This window comes from Euprymna scolopes, chromosome 2 (genome assembly GCF_053919585.1).
Source record: "Euprymna scolopes isolate OS-2025 chromosome 2, ASM5391958v1, whole genome shotgun sequence".
Classification (NCBI taxonomy): domain Eukaryota; kingdom Metazoa; phylum Mollusca; class Cephalopoda; order Sepiida; family Sepiolidae; genus Euprymna; species Euprymna scolopes.
The window spans coordinates 161,159,064-161,184,732 of record NC_136483.1 but is presented as its reverse complement, the minus strand read 5'-3'; the positions used below and the strand labels follow the sequence as shown (position 1 = coordinate 161,184,732).

Sequence of the window (25,669 nt, the reverse complement as noted above, 5' to 3'; positions counted from 1 at the left end):
ATTTTATATCATTTCCACTTTTCAGTCATTAAATATTTGATGACAGAACTGTTCAAACTTGGAGAATTCTGTTTGATTTTCTGCCATTTTGAATAGCCTCAGAGAAAATATTTCTTTCAAATTTTTATACTGTTGTTATAAACTAATTCCAAACAATGTACAGGGTGAAACGATAAAATTGTTGTCCTAGAAAAGACGACATGATTCCATTTCCATTTGATCAAAATCAGTTTTATTTTTTGTTGCAGGCCATCTACTAGTTGGTCAGTTGTGTACAAATCCCAAGAGCGACAGGAGCCTTCTATCATGTGTGAAAGTGACACAATGTACAATGAGCAAGATCGGAGATGAACCGCTGTACAACTCATGCTCTCTATCGATCCAAGTTATGACAACAGGACCATTGCCAGCACCCTCAAAATGCAAACCCAGGCAGTTCAATGCTTGAGGGCACAACTTAATGAAGTTTCCAGCCACGATTATGGTCTTTGGTGTGGTTTCAAGTGACGGTCACATCATGCCACCTCATATCTTTGAAGTCGGCTTAAAAGCCAACACCAAAGTGTATGTGGATGTGCTGAAGAGTGTGGTGATCCCCCGGTCCAGTCAGGTGGCCACTGGTAGACCCTGGGTGTGGTAGCAGGACTCGGCGCCAGCCCACAAGTCCAAAGAGAAACAGACTTGGCTTCAGAAGAAGTGCTACGACTTTGTACCCTTCTCTTACTAGCCCCCTCCTTCCCCGACCTGAACCTGCTGGACTACTTCGTTTTGTCATATGTTGAGAATATCACCAACATGACCTCTCATAATACCAAAGACAACGTAATTGCTGCAATCCACCAAGTATTTGCCAAGCTCCTGTTGGTGGTTGTGAATAAGACATGCTCCCAGTTCCAGACCCGTATCAACATAGTCATTGAGATTGAAGGCGGCTTCATTGAATAGATATCAGCTCTACTACATCATCAAGTTACCTGAATTGATTTTTTAAAAAAGTTTTTAAATAGTGTTATTTTCTTTAGGGCGATAAATTTATCGTTCCACCCTGTATATTTAAAAAAAAAAAAAAATAGGTTGTATTGTTAAAATTTCACAAAAATCGGAGGTATCTGAATTTTCACTCTTTTTTTTTTTTACTCCTTTTTTTTTTACTTCTTTTCTTTTTACTTCTTTTGTATTAAATTAATTTCACCAATACACTTAGCAGATGTGTTCAAAATTCATAATGATCAGTTAATTTAAGAGTTAATTCTGTACATATAAATGTGCCCACATCACTTACCAAAGCTAAAATCCATTCAATGATAATAATTGATGGATAGATAAATTGTCACTTGAATAATGAAGAATATTTGTGGACTTGTGAATTTTAGATTTGGATGATAATTTTTTCACTTTAATTTTTGAAGAATTTCAAGGGGAAACAATTCAAGACGTTCTTAAAGTTTATAAGTTTTAATGATTATTTTGATTTATTACAAAAGTTTAATCCTGTAAAATTTCCTCCTTTTTTTAAGTCATACATTAATGATCGCTTTCATTCACTTAATAATTATCTTTTCTTAAAGTTCATTAAACAGTTTGTTTAAAGAAGGTCATACATTTTCAAAATGGTTTGTTTTTTAAAAAAAAATTTTTTTACAAGTTTTACATTACCGTTATTTTTAACTAAAAAAAAAAAAACACTTTCAAATAAGATAAAACGCACAAAAAACTTTTCTAGGCAGATAGAGCAACTTAGCTTGCCTTTGGTAACATTTATATGCTGTGAATTTATTTTTTCACCCCTTTTTTCGCTTTGTTGGATATTCTGGAAAATCACGGTGGTTTCTTTTCTAATTTTTGACTTTAAGCTGAACACACAAACACACAGACAACTAAGACTTATATTAAAGATGTACAATTATGTTGGTGATTTTCCAGAATATCCAACATTGCAACGGACCATATGCGTAAATGCTGTTATTTCTACTTTCATTTTAAAAAGATAACTTTGCAACATCAAAATTTCGTTGTGATGTTGGCCTAATGGATACTATGTTTGTTTACAAGCTTAGCTTTCGAGGTTCACGCCCAGCACGGGTCATTTTTTTTAATAACACAATAAGTTATAATAATCTAATATATAAAACACTATATGTCTGTCTATCTGTCTCCATATTTTCAAACTCTATCTCCTCCGAAACTAATAGTCGCAGAGCGGCGCTAGGGGCCTCAAATGATTGGATTTGTTATGGACCGTTCTTTTATGGGTCTTTAGCCGGTTAAAATAGTTTCTCAGGGGTCAAAATTGAAAAAATCGTTATAGATTTTGTACATTAATGTTAGTTTATTTTTAATCAGCTCATATGCATATCACATTTGTACAGTGGTAACGTCACGAGCTTTGAATGCTTACAGTTTGGCACACTAATATTTTTTATTTACTTTTGAAATCACGACTCTATTATAATATATACAAAATCTGGACAAATTAAAATATCATATTTAAACGTATTTTACAACCGGGAAAAGCCCCCCCCCCATCTCATTTTAAAAATATAAACGTTTATTTTGGTTAAAAAAAATTATATTTTGTTATTTTTAAAACTGAATTATTTTCAATTTGTTTTATTTTCAAGTTATTTCTCTCCTACTTTTGAAAGAGATATAGTAACAAAATTCTGAAGTCTACGGACTGCAAAGTAACATGGCCATTGCAGCGGACTGTGAAGAGAAATCTTTCTAGACTGAGGCAGCATTTAAGAATTTCACTTAGACTGGTATATAATCATCAAAAAGTGCTCAATATCCTGTAAATAGCTTGTATCCCTTCTGCCGAAATATCTGGTGGGGAGGTGGTCAGGGGTAGGGGTATCGACGTTGGTCACGAGTGAATTATATAACGTATAGTAATGAAAAAGTGCTCAATAAATATGCTCAATAGTATAGCAGGTTTGTCCAAATGGAACTTCATTTCTTCTATTTATTATTGGATCCCGGGCAACGTCGGGCACCCCTGCTAGTTTTCATATAAATACAAAAAAATGCCTGTTGTAATTTATTTTAAAATTCTAATTACTTTATTTTAATTCAAAAAATGTTCGAACAATGTTTTATTTCATGTTATTGTTAATTTAGTGTGTTTCTTTTTGCTTTTACCAATATGCTATGTGAAACATTAACAACTCTTTGAATTGTCTCCCCTTGGAATTCTTCAAAAATGAAAACAAAACAAAATAAAATGTCTTCCAAACCTAAAATGCATATATTATGATAAGATTCAGGACAATGGATTTCGAAATTTGAATTCTTATTAGGACTGTCTATGACAAGTATTTATTTGTTAACATTAAATTCGATGACCAAAATGTAGTCTGCAGAGAAGCAGTCCCATGGTAATATGTTTCACAGATGGATAGTTATTGGGGGGAAAAAAACTAAAAAAAACTCTGTTTATAAAAATTGTGTTTGTTGTTAGGCATATAGAGAAAAAAAAGTGATTTGCATTAGTGGTAAAAAGCTCTTGTTGTAAATGTGTAACGTAGTATATACTTGTTTACACACGGGACTTAACACATTGTAGTAGAGTACGTCACAAGGAACAGAAGACAAGTAATAACTCGACTTACATTTTTTTCCCCATTGAAACAACGACATTTATTTCCGGGTACTTTCCCCGAATAAAACGTGTTCGTTGTCATTCTCGCTGATCTGTCCCTCTCTAACAGCTTCTGTCTGTGCACACATTCTTTTTCTTTGTTTTCCTTTTTCCCTACTGTGACGTCACTTTGCACACGGCTCGGCATTTACATACATGCGTCCGTGCTCTGTTACAAATATCTCAGAAGAAAACCAGAGATTGAAGCTCAGTCGAGCACCTTTGAGAAAAATTTTTATTTAATAATTTATTCTAGCATTGTGTAACGTAGTATATAGTTTAATCTCGGGACTTAACACAAATGAAAATGATTCACGAAAAAAAAAAAAAAAAAAAATATATATATATATATATATATATATATTACTCTATCAGCAAAAAAATTGAATTCATTAATAGATCTACTTCTTAAAATTTGCCTTAACAACAACGTTTCAATTTGCCATTAGCTGAAACTTAGCATCAACTTAAAAAAAAAAAAAAAAATTGATGATGGTTAATGACACAGACTGAAAACCTGGGTATGCGAAGTTCGAATCCAGTTAATTCCACAGAAAGACTGTCATCAAAACACACACTTGACCTTGTGTCTAACCCCCTAGAAATGAGGTAAATAAATAAATAAATAAATAAAATTGATGAGGAAAATAATCTATATTATTTGAATTGTTCGGACTACTTTTATCATTTTGAGTGTTATTTTCACAATGTTTCGATCGATGTAACCTCTGACCTTCTTCAGGTGCATCTTGAATGAAACCCTTTATTTAATCCACGGGGGTAGCATGCTCTCGTTCCATTAGTCATGACTGGGTAGACTCCTAAGTAATTTGCAATTGTATTTTGAGTGTTGCTCGCACTGAGGATTGACCCTACCCTTCCTTCTCCAGAAGAGTGTAACTTACAACTGAATTTTACCAATTCTTTATCCACCATGCTACGCATCGCCCGGTCCTTGTAAAATTTCATGGTAATTTACGATTTTTTCTACAATACGACAGAAACACCATTGTAATAATTAAAAATGTATTTGCAAGCGAGTTAGCATATGGCTCATCTTTTTTTTTTTTTTTTTTTTAGACATTTGGAAAATATCAAACAAAAAAATAGTAGATAATTTAAAGGAGAAAAAATGCATGAAATAAATAAATAGACTTTCCTGTTTTTAATTCTTACTTGCTTGCTCGAGTATTTGAGACAAAAAAAAAGTCCAGCATGGATACTAAAAAGAAAAATATGGTTGCTTTCATCCGACTCCTATCAAACTGATCATAGGGTGTTTATTTGCTCCCCCACCGAGCAAATTAGGCACAATGCCGATTTTTAATGTGAGGAGTGAAGGGGAAATGGGGACCAACTCCCCGGGGAGTAGGGGAGCTGGATAGTGACAATTGGTATGAAGGGTTGCCCCTACATTGACCAAGGTCTTATATGTGGGGTTTCCCCCACATATGGTCTTTGCTTGCAGTATCTGCCGGAACAGATGGTATTTATTTGCTCCCTCACCGAGCAAATTAGGCACAAAGCCGATTTTTAAGGTGAGGAGTGAAGGGGAAATGGGGACCAACTCCCCGGGGAGTAGGGGAGCTGGATAGTGACAATTGGTATGAAGGGTTGCCCCTACATTGGCCAAGGTCTTATATGTGGGGTTTCCCCCACATATGGTCTTTGCTTGCAGTATCTGCCGGAACAGATGGTATTTATTTGCTCCCTCACCGAGCAAATTAGGCACAAAGCCGATTTTTAAGGTGAGGAGTGAAGGGGAAATGGGGACCAACTCCCCGGGGAGTAGGGGAGCTGGATAGTGACAATTGGTATGAAGGGTTGCCCCTACATTGGCCAAGGTCTTATATGTGGGGTTTCCCCCACATATGGTCTTTGCTTGCAGTATCTGCCGGAACAGATGGTATTTATTTGCTCCCTCACCGAGCAAATTAGGCACAAAGCCGATTTTTAAGGTGAGGAGTGAAGGGGAAATGGGGACCAACTCCCCGGGGAGTAGGGGAGCTGGATAGTGACAATTGGTATGAAGGGTTGCCCCTACATTGGCCAAGGTCTTATATGTGGGGTTGCCCCCACATATGGTCTTTGCTTGCAGTATCTGCCGGAACAGATGGTATTTATTTGCTCCCTCACCGAGCAAATTAGGCACAAAGCCGATTTTTAAGGTGAGGAGTGAAGGGGAAATGGGGACCAACTCCCCGGGGAGTAGGGGAGCTGGATAGTGACAATTGGTATGAAGGGTTGCCCCTACATTGGCCAAGGTCTTATATGTGGGGTTGCCCCCACATATGGTCTTTGCTTGCAGTATCTGCCGGAACAGATACTTCCCGGCCTGAAGGCCAAGAACAACAACAAATCAATCAAACTGGTCATAGATTGTTGTTAGAACTCAGCAGTTGAGAGCCCGTGCCATCTAATGTCTGCATGCCAGATGCTGTTGGCAGATGGCCACTATACTGCGCACCACAACAAAGTCTGTAAATATCTCCATTGAGAGGTCTGAAAAGAGATGCAACTTGATAACTCGTTGAACATCAAACAAGAAGGTGATTGTGTTTCATGACAAAGTCATATAGGCAGGCTGATATATAAAAAACAAGCCCATCAAGCCAGACATTGTTATATAAAACGAACTTAAAAGAACGGCCCACTTTATTGACAATAGAACTCTTGAATAACTATGGCCTCAATGGAGCCAAACATGAATAGATCACCAAATACCAGGACCTCAAGAATGATTTAAAAACAGCATAGTATTTGAAAGAAATAAACGTTGGATCAGTTGTAGAAAGAAAGAAAAAACAAAAAAAAAACAAAAAAAACAAACATTCTTTCACATAAAAATGTGTGAACTCAACATTTTCGACCAATGAAAATACAATTCCTGGAAGACTTAACTATAGTGGGCTACAGATAGAAGTCCTAAAAGGGTTAATGTCTCTCCTTGAAAGGGCCCTCAGATATCAATTTAAATCATAATGAAAATTAAAATTTTTAAAATAATTTTTCAGCTGCTGACAGCTTCCATCAGATTCAAATACAAGACCTCAGCATAAATCACCGAGAAGAAATCGTACAGTTGGAAATGAACCAAGAAAAAGTTTTAATAGAACTAACGGTTTGTCTATTTATTTTTTTCTTTTGAACTGTTGTTTTTCACTTTTGTTCGTGCTAAACAAAGCATATTAACAGCGAACGTAGGGTGTTACTGTGATAGGGGCCAGATTTATAGGAGGCAAGTTTAGTGATGAGTTGGACAAAAAGCACATTATATTTTAATTTCTGCATGTTTATACAGTCGGTGAAACAGCAGGGAGTGAATTTCAAATGTAAGTGACCCGAGGAAAAAAAAGAAAATGAGAAAAATGCTCCACGTGGTCACATAGAAGCAAAGTGCACGTCAAAGAAAATGGACATGTAAAGTTGAAGACGAGAATCGGCCGGTTGTACCCAGCAAGCTGTTGGAAGAAATAGAAACATGCGTCAGGCAAAAATGGACATGCGGCAGTGAGTGATTTTTTAAGGGAAAATGCTATTAAGATAAAAAAAAAAATTTTCCCGGCATCTACGGACCTCTACAGTGAAGACGTGGGATTTTGCTACTAGTCAGGTGGGTCAAGGGTATTTATGTTGAGGGAGTGCAAGTGCAGTAATTTAATCAGAGCATATTTTGTGGAAATACTTGTAAAACAAAGATAGAGATACAATACTGTGGTGACGTGACAGAGAGTGGATCTTAGCAGACAGTGTGGAATCTATTAGGTTAAATAGTCTTTTTTGCAGCGATTGTTATTTATGTGTATTATCTGATCCTTTTTTATTGGAGCTTAGTAGAATTTTTAACTGAACTCACTAATTTTATTTCATCTTGATTAAAGAAACAGTTAAATTTTATGGAAGGTTAAATATTAAGTATAATAAAAGTTTGTCTTTTTTTTTTTAATATTATTTTTTTACTAATGATTCACCACTTGTCAAAGCCAGAAAGTGATTCGATGATAAGGGTGAATGAAATGGATGGATTGACAGTTAAATGGTGATGAATATGATGAGAGGATTGAAAATCTTTACACATCACAGGCCCAAAACAAGAGCCAATCCAGAAATCAACAATTCTTTACCAGAAACATCGCTCATGGAATTTGAGGACTAAAGGACAAAAGAAGTAAAATTGATTTACAAGACAAGCAAATCCAATGTTCAATTTTTTTTTTTTTTTAATGTTATTTCACCCCAAATAAAGCACCGTGCTACGTTGACATAAGGGGCTACTATTTGGGACCAAATTTACAGGAATACTATGTAGGGAGTTGAGAATCAAAATATCTGTTCATATTACACTTGAACTTCTATATGTTAGGGAAGCAGGGAACCGGCAGGGAATTCCAAATCTAGCAGTTTGAGGAAAGAAACTATTTGAGTAGAAGGTTTTCCGGCGTCTAGAGATCTCTATAGTGTAGAGGTGGAATTTTGCTGCTTGTCGGGTTAGTCAAAAGTATTTATGTTGAGTGTGTGGGGGGGTACAGGTGCTTTAAATTTATTAGAGCACATTCCATTTAAAATTTCTGAGGAAAACATTGAAGATATCCTGGACAGAAAAGAAAACAAACCAGGAGGTACTAGAAATGGTAAACACAGAAAGGTCTCTGTAATAAGAACAGTACGAAAAAGGCAAATGAGATTCGTGGGCCATGTCTACAGAAAAAGCGACATAGAGCAGATTAGTTTGACAGAAAAGATCATGGGTAGAAGTAGCAGAGGACGACAGCGAGAAACATACGTTAACAGTCTGAATACCTGGGCAATGTCAAAAATGATGAGCAACAATGAATTCAAGAATGCCTTAAGAGAGAGAGAGAGAGAGAGAGAGAGAGAGAGAGAGAGAGAGAGAGAGAGAGAGAGATCCGTCAATGCCTGTATCAGGCAGAACACCACTTGATGATGATGATGATGATGATGATGATGATGATGATGATGCTGCTGCTGCTGATGATGATGATGATGATGATGGATGGATGGATGGATGGATGGATGGATAGATAGATAGATAGATAAAATAACAATTTGTAGATAAAATGAAAATTATAAAGTTTACATTACTGAGATTTGTTGCAGTTTTAATCACTATACCGATTTGTTATAAGCAATCTATATATCGATAAATAATCAGCTGCGAAAACAGAGAAATAAATACTGTTGTCATTTATTAGCCGGCCGAGTAATCTGCCGAGTGACCAAGGCAATATAGATTTTTCAAACGGGTCAAGCAAAACTATCATTAATCACGCTTATTAAGCGCCCATTCTAGTTTAAAAAACAAACATAATAAACATTGAAATAACTAATATAGTCGATATCACTTTCCTTAAGAAACACACACATGTATGCATGTGTATGTGCATATGTATGCATATATTTGCCTGTAATATATATATGTGTGTGTGTGTATATATATATATATATATATATATATATAAATTATTATTGTAATATATATATATATATATATATATATATATATATATATTTAATTATAACAATAATACTTTTTTAATATTAAAAATATTTTTTTATTTGTACATTTGACAATAATATACATATGTGTGTGTGAACTTATATGTGTATATTTGCCTATTACACACACACACACACACATGTATATACATATATATATATATATATATATATATATATATATATATATATATATATATATATATATACATGTATATGTTTGCTTGTGATTGCAACCTAATACCTTGGGAGGATTACAAGACACAATGGATCTCTTTACCTCCTTACTACCAGGAATTTCCACTTCAAGATTTAACATTCATTTTGGATTTAAAGTACAATATGCTTTTTCTGCTGAATATCCAATTCCCTTATTCTATGTACCTTAAATGTTTTAAAAACTTAAATTTCCTATGTTTATTGCTTTTAACCAATTAGGTGCAAACCAATAAAAACATTTGCTAATAGTTTTTCCTCTGAGGAGATGAATAAGCATCGAAAACTCATGGGTTAAGGAAATAGCTTTATTCAATTGTATTCTTTGTTTTCAAACAATAGAAAATTCTTTATTTGAAAATTAACTTTTTCAAATCATAAAATTTAAGTACATAAATTTTAATTCATTTGCTTTATCTTGTCTATTGAGCAATTTTTATTTGGCTGAGATTGTCTTATTTAAAATATTACATGTTATGATATTTACCTATTTACTATGCCTCCCCACGGGACAGAGTTAGACACCAGGACAAGATCAAAGTGTAGTACCTGTTCTTCAGATGCTGCGCTTCTATTTCTTGTTCTCTTTCGTTGGAGGAGAAATCCTTCACGACTGAGACAATTTTTATTTTTGTACCTTTTCTCCACGTTAAAAAACGACCCTGGTGTCTAACTCTGTCCCGTGGGGAGGCATAGTAAATAGGTACATGTTATGATATTTGTAAGACCGAAAATCATTGGATTTGCCTACTAGTAGATATATTTTCATTTCATTATTCTGAAGAAGAAGAATATATATATATATATATATATATATATATATATATATATATATATATATATATATATATATATATATATGAACTGCTGTTAAAGCTCTTGGATTCATTATTAAGAATTTGAAAACATTGAATAAACAGATAAAACTATTTTTAGAACACGTTAAAAATGCAAAATATTTTTGTAAAAGAAGGAAGAAGAATACGATTCAATTTGTTTCCTTTTTTTTTTCTTTTATTAAAAGTGAAATATTTCTGATGTTTCAAACCATAACAGGTCCATCTTCAGAGAATGAAAGAGTTCTATTGCCTGTTTTTCTTCCTTTTTTTTCTCCTTGCCAGTAAAATCCCTGTGTTGTTAAATCCAAAGGTTGTTGTTGTTGTTGTTGTTGTTGCTGTTAGGTATAAAAAAATGATTATTATTATCTATAATTATAATTTATATATCTATAACAGTGAGACTGTATGTGTGAGGAGACTCTCAACCTATAGACTCAACGAATTTTTGATCTAGAGACTTGAAATTTTGTATATAGGATATTCAGACATGTGGAAGACTTTTTAATCCGTTTTCATTCAGAAAAAGGACTGCTAAGGGGTCAAAATTGAAAATTGGTGCGTGGGAGTCTTCGGATTTTTATCTATTTGCTACCTATTTCACGACTGTGCATGCTCTAATCGTTCACACTGTGTTAACAATAAGGTTTGAAAACACCCTTTAAAGATCTGTATGAATTAAAGATCATGTCAAGCTGATCTAATGGCTATCGTACTTGACTCATTGTCTTTAGGTTTTGGTGTTTGGTTTTGATCTTAGCTCTAGTATTTTTTTTTTTTACTTACAAGAAGTGATCTGTTTAGAAAAAAATACTTGCATGCATATGTCTCAGTTTCTTTCCGTTTTGTTTTAACGCCATTTATTTTCTAAGGAATGTAGCTTTATGTTTAATACTGGGCAACGCGGGGTACACTTGCTAATATATCTATAAAAGTGCGAATGTGTGTGTGTGTGTGTGTGAGAACACTTCTCAACCTATACACTTAACGAATTATTTATCTACAGACTTGAAATTTGGTATATAGTATATTCAGACACGTGGAAAAGTTTTAATCGGTTTTCAAATGAAAAAAAAAAAAAAACGGGCTGTTAAGGGGTCAAAATTGAGAAATTAGTACATGGGGGGTCGTTGGATTTTTATTTGTTTCTCAACTGTTTCACGACTGTGCATGCGTGAATCGTTCGTATTAGTAGGTTGAAAAGGTCTAGTGAACATCATGTCAAGCCGGCCCAATGGTTATTGTACTTGATTCATTGTGTTTAGGTTTCAGTTTCGATCTCAGCTCGCATATTTTTTTTTACTTACCAGAAGTGAACTGTGTAGAATAAAACATAGTACTCGCATGCACATGTCTCAGTTTCTGTATGAATTAAAATATAATATTTATGTGTATTTTATGACTGGGCAACGCCGGGTGGTTTGCTAGTTATATATATATATATATATATATATATATATATATTCACACACACAAATATTTGGCTATTATATATATGTGTATAGCTGCCTATTATATATATATATATATATATATATATATATATATATATATATATATATATAGGTAACTATGCACATATATATAATAGCCAAATATTCGTGTGTGTGTGTATGTGTGTATATATATATATATATATATATATTTTATACCTAATAACAGCAACAACGGTACCCCTTGGACTTAACAACACAAGGATTTTACTGGCAAGGAGAAAAGAAAAAAAAAAAAAAAACAGCAATAAAACTCTTTCACTCTCTGCAGATGGACCTGTTATGGTTCGAAATATATCAGCAATATTTCATCTTGAAAAAAAAAGGAAGAAATTGAATCAGATTTTTCTGCCTTCTATCAATAAAATATTTCTAATGCATCCAAGAGCTGTAGGAGGTGACAATTCCTACCGGTTGAGAGATTCGAACCAGCCAGAAATCCAGCTTTGACTGCATTTGCAGGCCTTGCCTTCGAGCAACTTATATAGCTGGTATCATTAAGGACTATCCACTTATTAAGTATTTCCTTTTCAGATTAAATATGTTTTAACTCTTTTTCAAAGTGTTTTTAACATGTTTTATTAACTAGTTGCTCTTATTATAAGCTCTATCTCCTATTTGGTTTTATCGAGCTTTTACATCGGGTTGAGATTACTTTATAAATATTAATTCTTTAATATTTATAATATACTTTAGTTTTACCATCTTGGATCAATTTGGTAAATTTAATTGTAATTTTAGTACTTTTTAACCAAAATTTTAATATATTAAAATTCCGGTATTGTTCATATACCAATAAAATCAAAATCAAAATCAATTGACTCAATTATTTAATCTTCATGATTACCAGTTTCTATAATCGAGCATGCGTAACTGCTGTTTGATAACCATTTGGACAATTTTAAATATTATATAATTTAAAAATATTCCCAATTAGCTGCTTTTCAGGCGGCAAAATACACTAGTTATACATATTTTCATAAAAATTTATTTTAATTAGGTTTTAATTCCTAAAAGATTTTTCAAAATAATTGATAAGAACTTTCTCTCAGAAAATAGATCAAGTAAAATAATTAATACGAAGACAGTTAAACTTCTATTCTCAACCACTGCCAATTTAAGTAATACTATAATAGGTTCTAATAATGGTAAAATAGACAAAATAGCGAATAATAATAGGATTGAATCAGGTGAACTAAATTTGGAGAGAAAATGTAACTGTAGAATACCTAACGAATGTCCAATGGATGGCAATTGCTTAATTTCTGAAATTGTATACAAATGTGAAGTTAAAGTGGATAATAGTAAAAAGATGTACCTAGGGGGAACTGAATGCTTTTTAAAGACAGATACCGAAACCATGTTGCATCATTTAAAATTAGACCAGAGAATGAACCACATCGGTATGAGGATGATAGAAATAATGGAAAGAACAAAAATAATTATTAAAAACAAGAAGGTGATTAGGTTAGGGTTAAAGGATTGGTTTAGGAAACTACGTAAGAATAAAAAAGAATCTGAATTAAAATGGTCAATAGTAGATAAAAAGTTAGAAAATATAAACCAAGTAAATCAAAATGATGTAATCTATGTTTACTTGAGGCATACAAAACAGTGAATTCTAAAAAGAAATCTTAAACAAAAAGTTAGATGTCATACAAAGCTGTCTTCATAGAAATAAATTCCTGTTATCGTGCCTAAAACCTAATTAAAATAAATTTAAACAAGGAAAAATTCACAGAATATGTTGAGGGTGGAATGTAAATGTTGAAAGAGAATGTTAAATTTAATAGTAAGATTTTAAAATGGGGCAATAAATAAATAAATTATTAGCTCATAAACTTAACATATAGAAACTAAAATAATTATAACCTAAATAGAAGTAATTTTATTTTTAATAATCGTCATGTGTAATATAATAACTCTTGAGTAATTTCAATAACACAAGAATGGCTCTAAACTTGCTGTCTTATCCATACTATATTGCACTTACATCTTAACCCTCCTATCATCTAAAATAGCTCGGGCACAACTCGTAGCTCAATTCTTAATACCTACTCATACTGTAACATTATCCTAGACCTAAGCTAACATAAATAAAAAAAAAAAAAGGGTAAGACTAAAATCACATTATCTCCTCCCTAACAAGCCCTCTTACAATCATAGACGCTTACACTGCATGAACTTCACCCACCCCCTTTATCCATTAACAAGTAAATAGCATGTCCCTAAATCACTTAGAGGAGTGTAACTAATCAGTAGAGATATAATCCCCCACAAACTAACCCAGTAACACTAACCACGCGGGGTCGCAGAAATACCTGGATTAGAACCTAGGCGCGGAGAAAACCCTCTCAGGGCTGACGGACCCAGTAGGTCTTCCCAGATCATCCGTCTAGGAGAAGGAAAACTCTAATACTAAACCAAAGGGGAGAGAGGCCTCTTCAGTCTTGGATGACAACCTTCCTAGAGCTGGTGACTCAAACAAATTCACCGATTTGCAAACCTAAATTGCTTAAGGAGTAGATAGGCTCTGTCTATCGCCCGGCTTCCATACTCCTTCTTTGCCTATTAGTCAAGCGCAGAGACACTATCTCGGTGATTCGACAGAAACACCCAGCGGTAGATCTTGTTTCCTGGCTACGGCAACGAACACCGTTCTTCCCCATTCCCAGCACGCCCCACCCCTAAAACTGAACATTTGGGAGTGCTTGAGTATAAGATATGCCTGAGCGATTAGATTGGGTTGACCTTCTTCTAATCGGTTGAGGGTACCGGATTGACAGTTCCTGGCTGCTGTTCCCGACTGGTAGTACAGGAGCCCTAACTCTTTGGTAGCGCTTAGAGCGGCTGCTCCATCAACAGTTGAATAATATCGGGTTGTTTGTAGTGCCATGACGCGCATGGAAAGGAACCCTGCACTCATCCCCGGTGGGCTTTCCTGAGGCCACAATCCTAATTGGAGAAAGGTCAGCTGATGGTCTACTTGTGATGCATGTCTGAAGCTCTGCATAACCTCTTGTTTAGCTCCCCCTTACCGAAACTTTAAAAAAAAAATATGACGACAGTACAATTTAAAAATAAGCTTAAACCAGGATTAGGGACAAACAAATTCAACTTGCCTCCTCCCTTGAGGCTCTCATTCACAAATATCCGTGGGCTTAGAACTAACTTAGCTGATGTTGAAGCATTTCTCTTAACAAATACCCCGAATATCTTAGCACTAAGTGAGACTAACCTACACTCCTTCATTCCCTCTAACCACTTTAACATGCCTGGATATCTCCCACTCTGCCGTAAGGACTCTGACAGACATATGCACGGACTTGGAGTTTACATTCGTAATACTCTTCCCTTGACTAGAGAAACAAACCTAGAAACAGATGATCAAGCCTTTATGTGCTTTAGACTAAACATGCAACACAATATTAGCTACTATTATTTTCTCTACCGCTCTCCCTCGACTCAGGACTGCTCCATAATAAACAAAGTATCTGACAGCATAGACACGGCACTGTCCCTCGACACTAGCGCACAAATACATGTATTTGGTGACTTTAATGTCCACCACAAAAACTGGCTTGGGTTCTCTACTCACACAGACGCAGCGGGCAGCACAACCCATAGCTTCGCTATATCTCACTCCCTATCACAAGTTGTTACGTTTCCAACCCGTTTCCTGACCAGGAAGAATAACACGCATCACTTCTAGATCTGTTTTTGACCACAGTTCCCGATGACTGCATAACGAAGGCCCACAGCCCACTTAGGAACGCTGATCATGCAGTGATAATGGTTGAAATCGCCCTAAACTCTAGACCCATAACTGAAGAGCCAGTGCTCAAAACAACGAGATATTATAATAAGGCTGACTGGGAAGCCATCAGGGAACTAATTAGAGATGCTCCATGGAAAAATATTTTCTCTCTCCCTGCTGAACAATGTGCAAACGAGACCACTGACTGGTTCAAAACTGCAATTGAAGCGCATGTTCCCATGCGGAAATTTTATAGTAAGCCCCACTCTCCCCAATGGTTTACGTCGACTTGTGCAACTGCCATTGCTCAAAAGCAGCATGCATACCGTAGGTTTAACCGACATCAGTCTAGTTCAAACAGACTGAAGTATATAGAAGTTAGAAATAACGTTAAGAAAGAAATAGCGACAGCTAAGAGAGAATTTACGGAAACCACTAAAAAGCGCATCGAAGCACAAAAACTAGGAACTCGAGACTTCTGGAAAATCTACAACAGTGTAGTAAATAATGGGCAATCAACAATTCCCCCACTAACCAACAATCACGAGGTTGTCTCCTCAGCAACCGACAAGGCTAACATGCTTGCCAGTCGGTTTGCCTCAAACTCCACACTGGACCCTTCCAACCACCCCCTACCTGACTTTCCTATGCGGACAGACGCCACACTAGACGATCTGAAAACCACCCCTGCTCAGGTGCATGCTATCATAAAAAACCATGACACCTCAAAAGCATGTGGACCCGATCTTATCCCAGCTGTGCTATTAAAAAAGTGCTCAGCCGAAGTAGCTCCAGTTCTCTCCAAACTCTACAACAAATGCCTTAATGAAGCTTGCTTTCCGGGCTGTTGGAAAACTGCTTCTGTTGTACCAGTATTCAAGAATTCTGGCGAAAGGACAGACCCATCAAATTATCGCCCCATTAGCCTCCTCCCACTTTTTGCCAAAATATTTGAGACAATAATTAACCATGCTCTAGTCCATCATCTTACAGATGCTAAACTACTGACTGACAAACAATATGGATTTAGACAAGCCCGTTCCACAGCAGACATCCTAACTGTGATCTCTGAACGTATATACCATTCACTGGACAAAACGGGGGAGGGCAGAGCGGTAGCTCTAGATATATCTAAGGCTTTTGACAGGGTATGGCATGAGGGTCTCCTCAGTAAAATCAGATCATACGGTATCACTGGTAGAATACTTAACATAATTAAATCCTTCTTAGATAAGAGAAAAATCCAGGTTGTCCTCGACGGTCGTACATCTAAACAATATGATATAAATGCGGGGGTGCCCCAGGGTTCTATCCTTGGACCTCTATTGTTCCTGATATTCATAAATGACCTCCCCGACAACATTGCCTCTGAGATGGGTATATATGCTGATGACACTACACTCTATGGCAGGCACGACAGGAAGACTAATGAACACATTTCTAAAGAAATGGCAGAAACACTAGAGGAAGACCTCCAATCTGTAGTGGAATGGGGACAAAAGTGGTTGGTCGCATTCAATGCTGCCAAGACTAAACTAGTTTCATTCAATAATTACAAGAAACCCTCTCTACCACCCATAGCAATGGCCAACGACTCTTTATCTGAGAGTCCATCTTTCAAACTCCTTGGCCTAACGTTCACAGGAAACATGAGTTGGAACAATTACATTGAAGGCATTGCCAGGGCCGCTGCAAGAAAGGTGGGCTCTCTCTACCGTGCTAGAAAACTACTAACACCCGAAAGTATCCTGTACCTCTATAAGGCCACCATTCGCCCATGTATGGAGTATTGCTGTCACATCTGGGCTGGTGCATCTGCTACTAGTCTCTCGCTCCTTGACAAGGTTCAAAAGAGAGTCGCAAACCTGATAGACCCTGAACTGGCATCTAAGCTTCAGCCTCTGTCCCATCGACGAAATGTTGCATCCCTCTGCCTTTTCTACAAGTATTTTAGTGGTGAATGCTCTGATGAACTGCAATCACTTGTGCCCCCACGACGTGAGCACCCTCGACAAGGCTGCTAAATCCCACCCCCACACTGTAGAGATCCCTAGATGTAAAAGATCTTTTTACTCCAATAGTTTCTTCCCCAGAACCGCTAGACTCTGGAATTCCATTCCAGGTCCCTGCTTCCCAGGTCCCTGCTTCCCCAACAGTACTGACGTGCAGAAGTTCAAGTATAACGTGAACCAACACCTTGCTGCCCAAATCCCTACATAGTACCCCAGTAGTGTTGCCCCTGATAGTAGCCCCCTACACCAAAGGGGAATTTGCCTTGTTTGGGGTGAAAATGTAATAAAAAAAAAAAAAAAATGAAAAAAAAACAATCTAACATTAAGTAACTGCAAGATATAGATGCAAACATATTAGAATGCATTAAAATAGATTTAATCTATATATATGTAAAAGGCAAATGCGCGCACATTTTTTGTATGTCTCCAAAAGGCTTTTTTCGCTGACGTTCCCGGGGGGGGGGTTACTATCGCTTAGAACTGTTTATATAGCCCCTAGATAATAATATCTAGGATTTGGGAATGCGAGTCGCCTCTAGATTTATTTACGTCGATTTTTACAAAATTATTACTATTTCAGCCCGTCTTGTGTTCATTCAGCTTTTTTGTATAAATCCGAAACTAATTCAAAGCTAAGGGAGTGTTCCCAGCAATCGCACCAGGAAACGTCCAGAAGCAATCAGCTTTGATCAATGTGGGGCCAAACTCCTTATATCAGACAATTGCTATTCAATCTGGACAACGGGGAGCTGGTTTTTGGGGAAACGACCAGTCAAAGTTGGGTAAACAAACCCAAAAGCTGCCCCGCAGCAAAAGTTAACTCTGCTACTTCTATTTGACCTCAATAATGAGGTCAAATAGAAGTAGCGGACACGTGTCAATTCTGTTTTTAATGCTTAAATAAATAAATTCAAACGTGTTTCAGTTGTTCTTTGTTGGCAGAGCGAGTAACGTGTCAGGTTTTTTGCACACTTTATCTAAAGGTTGTGAGTTCGAATCGTGGTGAGAGATGTCTTTTTTTTTTGATTTTTAAAGGTCTAATATTGAAACAGGGTTATTTAAGCCATTTTTCACGTTCTATGTTTTTTTTGTTTTTATTTTTCAGATTTTTTACAGAAGTTTTAACGTTCGTTTTCCTGTTTTTTCCCCATCGCATTTGCGTTTTCTTTTTCCGATTTTAAGAAATTTTAACATCGTTCGTTTGCCTTACGTTAGTTTTTTTTTTTTCGATTTTTTTAACTTTTAACATTTTTTTTATAATATTTAAACAGGGTGATTACTTAGCTTATTCTTTTGTTTTGATTTACCCCAGAGCACACACACCTCTAAACACCCGGACAACACCGGGTACACCCCGCTAGTCAAAATATAAAGTTGAAGAAAAATAAGTGAGAAATTGAATCGAGATTGTTATAAAGAGGATAATGTAAGAAATATAATTTTAAAATTAAACAAAGGTGATTTAATAAATACTAAAGTCAAAATATTAAAATATGAATGCATGGAATTTTGATAAATAGATAAATATTGACAAAATAGAAATGAGTGCATTTCAAATGCACTGCATTTGACATTATAAAAATGACGGTTTTTTATATTACCGAAATGACTGCATTTGACATTATAAAAAGTACTGTATTTGACATCACCGACATGACTGCATTTGAAATATTAAAAGTAACAATATTTGACATTACCGAAGTAGCTGCATTTAAATTATAAAAATAACAGTATTTAGTATAATAAATATGAATATATGTAACATTACCGAAATTACTGCATTTGACATGTTAAAAATAACTATTGTGCATTATAAAAATGACTACACTGGACATTACCGAAACAACTGCATTTTACATTATAAAAATGACTTCATTTGACATTACCAAAATGACTACATTTGATATTATAAAATTTACTGTATTTGAAATTATAAAAAATACAGTATTTCACCTTACCGAAATGACTGCATTTGACATTATGAAACATATTGTGTTTAACATCACTGAAATGACTGCTTTTTAAATTATAAAAATAACCATTTAACATTACCGAAATGACTATATTTGAAATTATAAAAAGGACTGTATTCAATATTTCTGAAATTACTGAATTTGCAATTATAAAAATGTAAAAATAACTATTTAGCATTTCCAAAATGACAGCATTTTAGATTATAAAAAAAGACGGTTATCCTGACGCTCCGTACTTCTTTATTTACATTGGAAGTGACGTCACACAAATCTTATAATACGGATGGCTACAATTGTAAAAATAATTTGTTTTATTTTTTCTTTCATTTTGAGCTCCTTTTTTCTCCCGTTTGTTTTTGTTTTCTACAATTAATAAACCAGTTTACAAGTAAATTCAATCTTAGAAACTACTCGTTTGCCGTAATTTTAAACGTTATTTTCATTTTCAAACCTTTAAGAGTGGTAATTTTAAAGGAATTTGAGGGTGGAGTAATTCTTCATATTTACCTTTTTTTTTAATTGAATTGTTAGGTGAAAGTACAGAATAGTTACAATACACCCTCCCTTCCCCATGTTAAATAATAGGTTTCTAAATAATAGCGTTAAAAAATAGCTCGGGTCGTAAAGTGCAGGACTGCAGGAGTACCTATAAAAGGTAACGCCGGATCGGAAAAAGAGCTCAAAATGAAAATAAAATAAATTCTCCGCTTAAAATAAGAAATGGGAGAAAAAAAAAGTTAAATTCTCCGCTGTTAGTAATTAAAAACTAAAACAAATTCTCAAAATGAAAAGAAATGTTAGATTCTCCGCTCAAATACCAATATAACAAATGGGAGAGAAAAAAAAATTAAATTCGCTAAAACAAATTATTTTTTACTTGTAAACTGGTTTATTAATTGTAGAAAACAAAAACGGAAGAAAAAAGGAGCTCAAAATGAAAGAAAACTAAAACAAATTATTTTTACAATTGTAGCCATCCGTATGATAAGATTTGTGTGACGTCACTTCCAATGTAAATAAAGAAGTGCGGAGCGTCAGGATAACCAAAAAGACTACTTTACATTACCGAAATTATTACATTTCGACTTCTAAAAGTGACTTTATATGGCATTATAAAAATGACTGTTTTGGGGGATTATAAAAATGACTGTATTTAACATTACCAAAATGACTGTATTTGATATTTATTACCAAAATTTCTATATTTTGCATTAAATAGCAATAAAAGAGTTTGAGATTTCATTACAATATAACATTTTAGTATTAGATTTTCTTTCATATTTTTGTCGACTGATATGAAATTTGATAAAACTAATTGCATTATTGCTTGTCATGATATTATATAGCAATTTATATTAAAGAAGGAATGGCTGTTCTGGTTTGATAATATTAAAATACATTTTTCATATTGTTGATGTATCGTTTTGCCTGCTCTATTCATGGTATTTATTAAGAGAATAATTACAGCGTTCATATTTGTTTGTATTGAATTATTTGCTTCATAGCAAATCGTTTGTAGCATGAGCGAAAACGAAATACGTTTTTATAAAAATGCTGCAATGATAAAAATATTTTCAGTCTTCTCATTTGTCTGGGGCGCTGCCACTTAGAACACTCTTTCTTCCTTTGACAGAGTACAAAATCAACTTTGCAATCTAGTGGCTGAAGATCTCTTCTGTTTTCTACAGCTCCTTTCTTACCAAATAAACGTTGCTAGTCTTTCTCTGCTCTAGCGTTGTTTTCATGGAAGATGCCCAATAGCGCTACAATCTCTAGTTTCTCTTTGTAAAACATTTACAGCAAGAACTCGTCTTTCTATTACAATTGCAAAGAACTTCCCTTTCTTCCTCTGTATGTTTAAGTTCAGGCGTAATTTCCATGAACAAAGTTTCTTTCCAAGGACATCCCTTTCTTCCACTGTGTGCCTAAGGTCAGGCAGAATTTCTATGAACAAGTTTCTTTCGAAAGAATTCTCTTTCTTCCACTGTGTGCCTAAGGGTAGGTGGAATTTCCATGAACAAAGTTTCTTTTCAAGAACCTTCCTTTCTTCCACTATGTGCATAAGGTTAGGCAGAATTTCCATGAACAAAGTTTCTTTTCAAGGACTTCCCTTTCTTCCACTGTGTGCTTAAGGTCTGGTGGAATTTCCATAAACATAGTTTCTTTCCAATAACTTCTTATTTGAAGAACGTTAGCATGAGACTGCTTCCCTGCAGACTACAACATAGTCGTCTCCACATCCGATGTCAACAAATATTTGTCGTAAACCTTCAAGTAATCAAACTTTGTTCATTCTGTTCATCATTTTTAATCCTCTCATAATATTCTTCATCATTCAACTGACAATCTATTCATCTCATTAACCCTTATTCCTCGAGTGGCTTTTGGCTTTGATAAATAATAAAAAAAGAAAGAGAGACACATCGACAGCTATTGTGTCCGCTACTCATGTTTCTTTGATGCTTCAAAAACCAATGGTCCAAGGTATGACCTTAAAATACATCCAATGGTGAGGCCACAATTGGGGGCTATGGGAAATGTGGAGTTGCTTCTTAGTTACGACTGTTCCCAGGTCCACTTTGGCCCAGAGTGGTAATATCTGTCAGGATATCTGGTGCTACCAGATCAGGCTTTCTGAAGATACTGACTTCCTAACCTAAACTGCACCAAACATTGATTTTATTGTTTTTTTTTTTTTTTTTATTTCCCTTTGCAAAACTCAATCATGTTCTGCAAACTCAAAAACAACAATTTTTTTCTATAAAACAATCAAATATTGTTGCAATAGTTTTCATATGTACTGGGGTAGATATTTAATTGGTGCCCACCTCACTAATATTTGATACAAGGTCTGAAAGTGGGGATCAAAGCAAATTCCCCTAAAGGAGGGGCACTCTTGCAATTGAAGAAAGATGGAAAATTCTACTTATAGATTCTGGCGAGAAGAATTGACCAATCAAATGGAGCCATATTCTGCTAGCAACCAATCAGAAACCAGAATTGTTCCATAAAAAATCTGACATCTTTTCGCATTCCCCCACATAATTTTTTCGTGTCAGCACAAGAAAAATCTTTTGCTCTTTGCCTGCAAAATTTTAAAGTCCGAGACTTATACAGAACAGCTCCCCACCGAAAACTCTTCATCTCCAGGATTTGTACAGAATGGCTACCCATCGGAAACTCTTCTGAAATTAAACATGGGTTTCAATTCAAAATGGAACACCATGAATAAATATTTGGAGATCTAAAGATGTTGAAGCATAAAAACTTTGTCCCACGATTACTGGATTCGGCCTTAAATAACCCGAGAAGAGCTGATATACCACTAAACAAAAACAACCAACCAATTCAAAAAACGACAAACATGTTTTCACCATCGTCAGAGTTAAAAATAACTTGAGCAATTTGAAGCAATCATTGCCTGAAGAAATGTTCGGCATGAGTGATCAGCAGAGAAACATAAAAACAAAACAAAAAACAAAAAACATAAAAACAAAACAAAAAACATAAAAACATAAAAACAAAACAAAAAACCCATAAAAACAAAAACAACAAAAAAAAAACTGTTTCACATAAAGATTGGCAAACACGATGCAGAAGCTGATAAAAATATCAAATCCTGATGTAATAATAAATATCCTTTGGGAAATGCATCGACTTTCCTAATCATTATGCTTTAGTGATGTTCTGTATTTTTTGCTTTTTAGGGGGTGGTGGATTAGTTTGTGTTTACTTAACCATGTTCAAATGGTCCTTGTTTACTGATGTGTATCTTAGTTCATTCATTATTGGCACTTTCCTTTCCATTAATCATCATCATTGTCATCATCATTATCAGTATCATTACAATCATCATCATCAATATCATCATCATTCTCGTCATCTTCATGATCATCATCATTGTCACCATCGTCGTCGTTGTCATCATCATCACCATCATTATCATGAATAGTCGTAATGGTAGTAGTAGTTCACTAGGTTTCCTTGGGAGGAGGCACTTTCCTTTTCATTAATCATCATCATCATTATCATCATTATCGTCATCATCCTTATCATGAGTAGTAGCAGTAGTAGTAGTAGTAGTAGTAGTTCATTAGGCTTCCTTGAGAGGAGGCACTTTCCTTTCGATTTATTATCGACGTTGTCATCAACATCATCATTATCATCATCATCGTCATCGCCGTCATCATCATCACCATCATTATCATGAGTAGTAGTAGTAGTAACAGGAGTAGTAGTAGTAGTTGTCGTTCATCAGGCTTCCTTGGGAGTCTCTCTTTTTAACAATCTTCTCAATTAAAAATCTGTTATATTAAGGGTAGTTGTCTGTGTGTTTGCATGTTTATATTTCCAGCTAAAACTTAAAAAATACACAACAACCCTCTATGAAGCTAGTACGTTTTTAATCAATCCGGAAAAATAATAACTAAACTTTAGAAAAAAAAAAAAAAAAGGATGCATTCTTTGAAAGTCAAATGGTCATTTGTACCATTGAATTTTATCAAGAATTTGACATGATTTTTAATGTCATCATACATTAATATAACCCAGGAAATGAGTCAGCAATCTTTTTTTTTAAATTTAAAAACACTTAAGAAATAGGTGGGTGGGAGAAACTTAGTTTTAGGTAGTTCTCTGAATACACCCTGATTTTATTTAGCGATTCCAGTAGCGCTCTGGAGACTCTCTGAGTTTTTTTTTTTTTTCACTTCTCACTTAAATAAAGGAATTTCTCTTCTAGGTGGGTATCAAAACTTCACACTATTTAATTTCTTCTATGTTTATTTTTTTATAGCACCGACCAATGCCGAGTAACCTTGATAGTTTAAAAGAAAATCAAAACGAACGTTTAAACTATGAATACAACATACAATATACAGATGAAAATCTATCAAATATGACATTTCTTTTTAATTTCCATATCAGTTTGTTCAAGCTGGGGACGGGAAATCCTGCTAGATACCAAACATTTACCCACTATATCATATATTCCACCCGAGAGATCTTCTTAAGAGTCTAACCGTGCCTTGAAGTGCAATTGTTTGAATCTCTCTTGCACTTGGTTCACTGGGTATATTTGCCAAGTAGTTTTTGAAATTCTTTTTCATGAGTTCAGTGTCTCCTATAATTACTGGAATGATAGAGATCTTCCTAAGATTCCAGTTTCTTTTCATGTCGTACATAAGACCTTTGATGGTTTGCAGAAATGCCTTCTAAAATCATTTAACGATGATTTCTAAATCGATCTAAATCGATGATGCTTCTGAGTTTTTGAAATGATGATTGATAATTTGTATTATCTATATATCAATTTGGTTTCATTTCTTAGTGGTGATGTACAAGTCATTTTTTAACTTATCAAATCATAACTATATATTGGGTCCAATATAATCTATATATTAATAGGAAAACGTGCATGTCAGGCTTACAGCTGAGTGACTGTCGTTTAATTGTTATGGACTTCCATTTCTTGCAATAAATAATTTTACCAAAAATTCTTCATTAGTTTTGGTTTCAGTTTCGATTATAGCTGATAGCACTTCAGTAATCTATTTTTTTAATAAATAATTTTATCAAGAATTCTTCATAAGTTTTGGTTTTGGTTTCGATTCAAGCTAATGCACCCAAGTCATATGGATATATTGTTTTGTTTTTGAAATCGCAACATTATAATATATAAAAATCTATAGAAAATTAACTCTATAATGATATAGCCGAAATCTGCAAGAATTAAAATATCATATTTAAGCGTACTTTATGACTGGGCTACACCGAGCATCCCTGCTAGCTTAGATAACTACTTTTGCAGTTTTAACAAAAGAGCTACAATAACAGAGCATCTCCATTTATGCTGAACATCTACAGAATGTCAACATCAGTATATTACATATGATGAGTCTCCTGTGGAATTTCCACAAGTCCTGCTAGTTTGAACTATTGAAATTACTGTTTTCATATTCAACGTTATTTTCACAACGTTTTGACCGATGCAACCTCCAACCTTTTCAGGTGTCTATTGTCAAACTTCCGAATCTTTCTGTCGAATTTGAGAATCTGCACAAAATTTTAAACAGAACCTTTTATTTAATCAAGGAGGGTAGCATGCTCTTGTTTCATCAGCCATGACTGGGTAGAAGCCTTTACACTCAAGATGAGAACAGTAGTCCAAATAATATTTTTACGTTATTTTTTTTTTTCTGATTCAACAACTTATTCCTTCCCCCC

General features: G+C 34.8%; 1 protein-coding gene across 1 annotated transcript in view; it reads left to right on the top strand.

Moving 5' to 3' along the window:
• The window catches only part of LOC145297864 (uncharacterized), a 307,728-nt gene that overhangs the window by 36,978 nt on the left and 245,081 nt on the right, over window positions 1–25,669 (top strand). Inside the window, exon 11 of the mRNA XM_080144191.1 lies at window positions 6,655–6,761. Coding sequence (XP_080000317.1) covers window positions 6,655–6,761 — 107 coding nt within the window. The remainder of the gene's footprint in view (window positions 1–6,654; window positions 6,762–25,669) is intronic.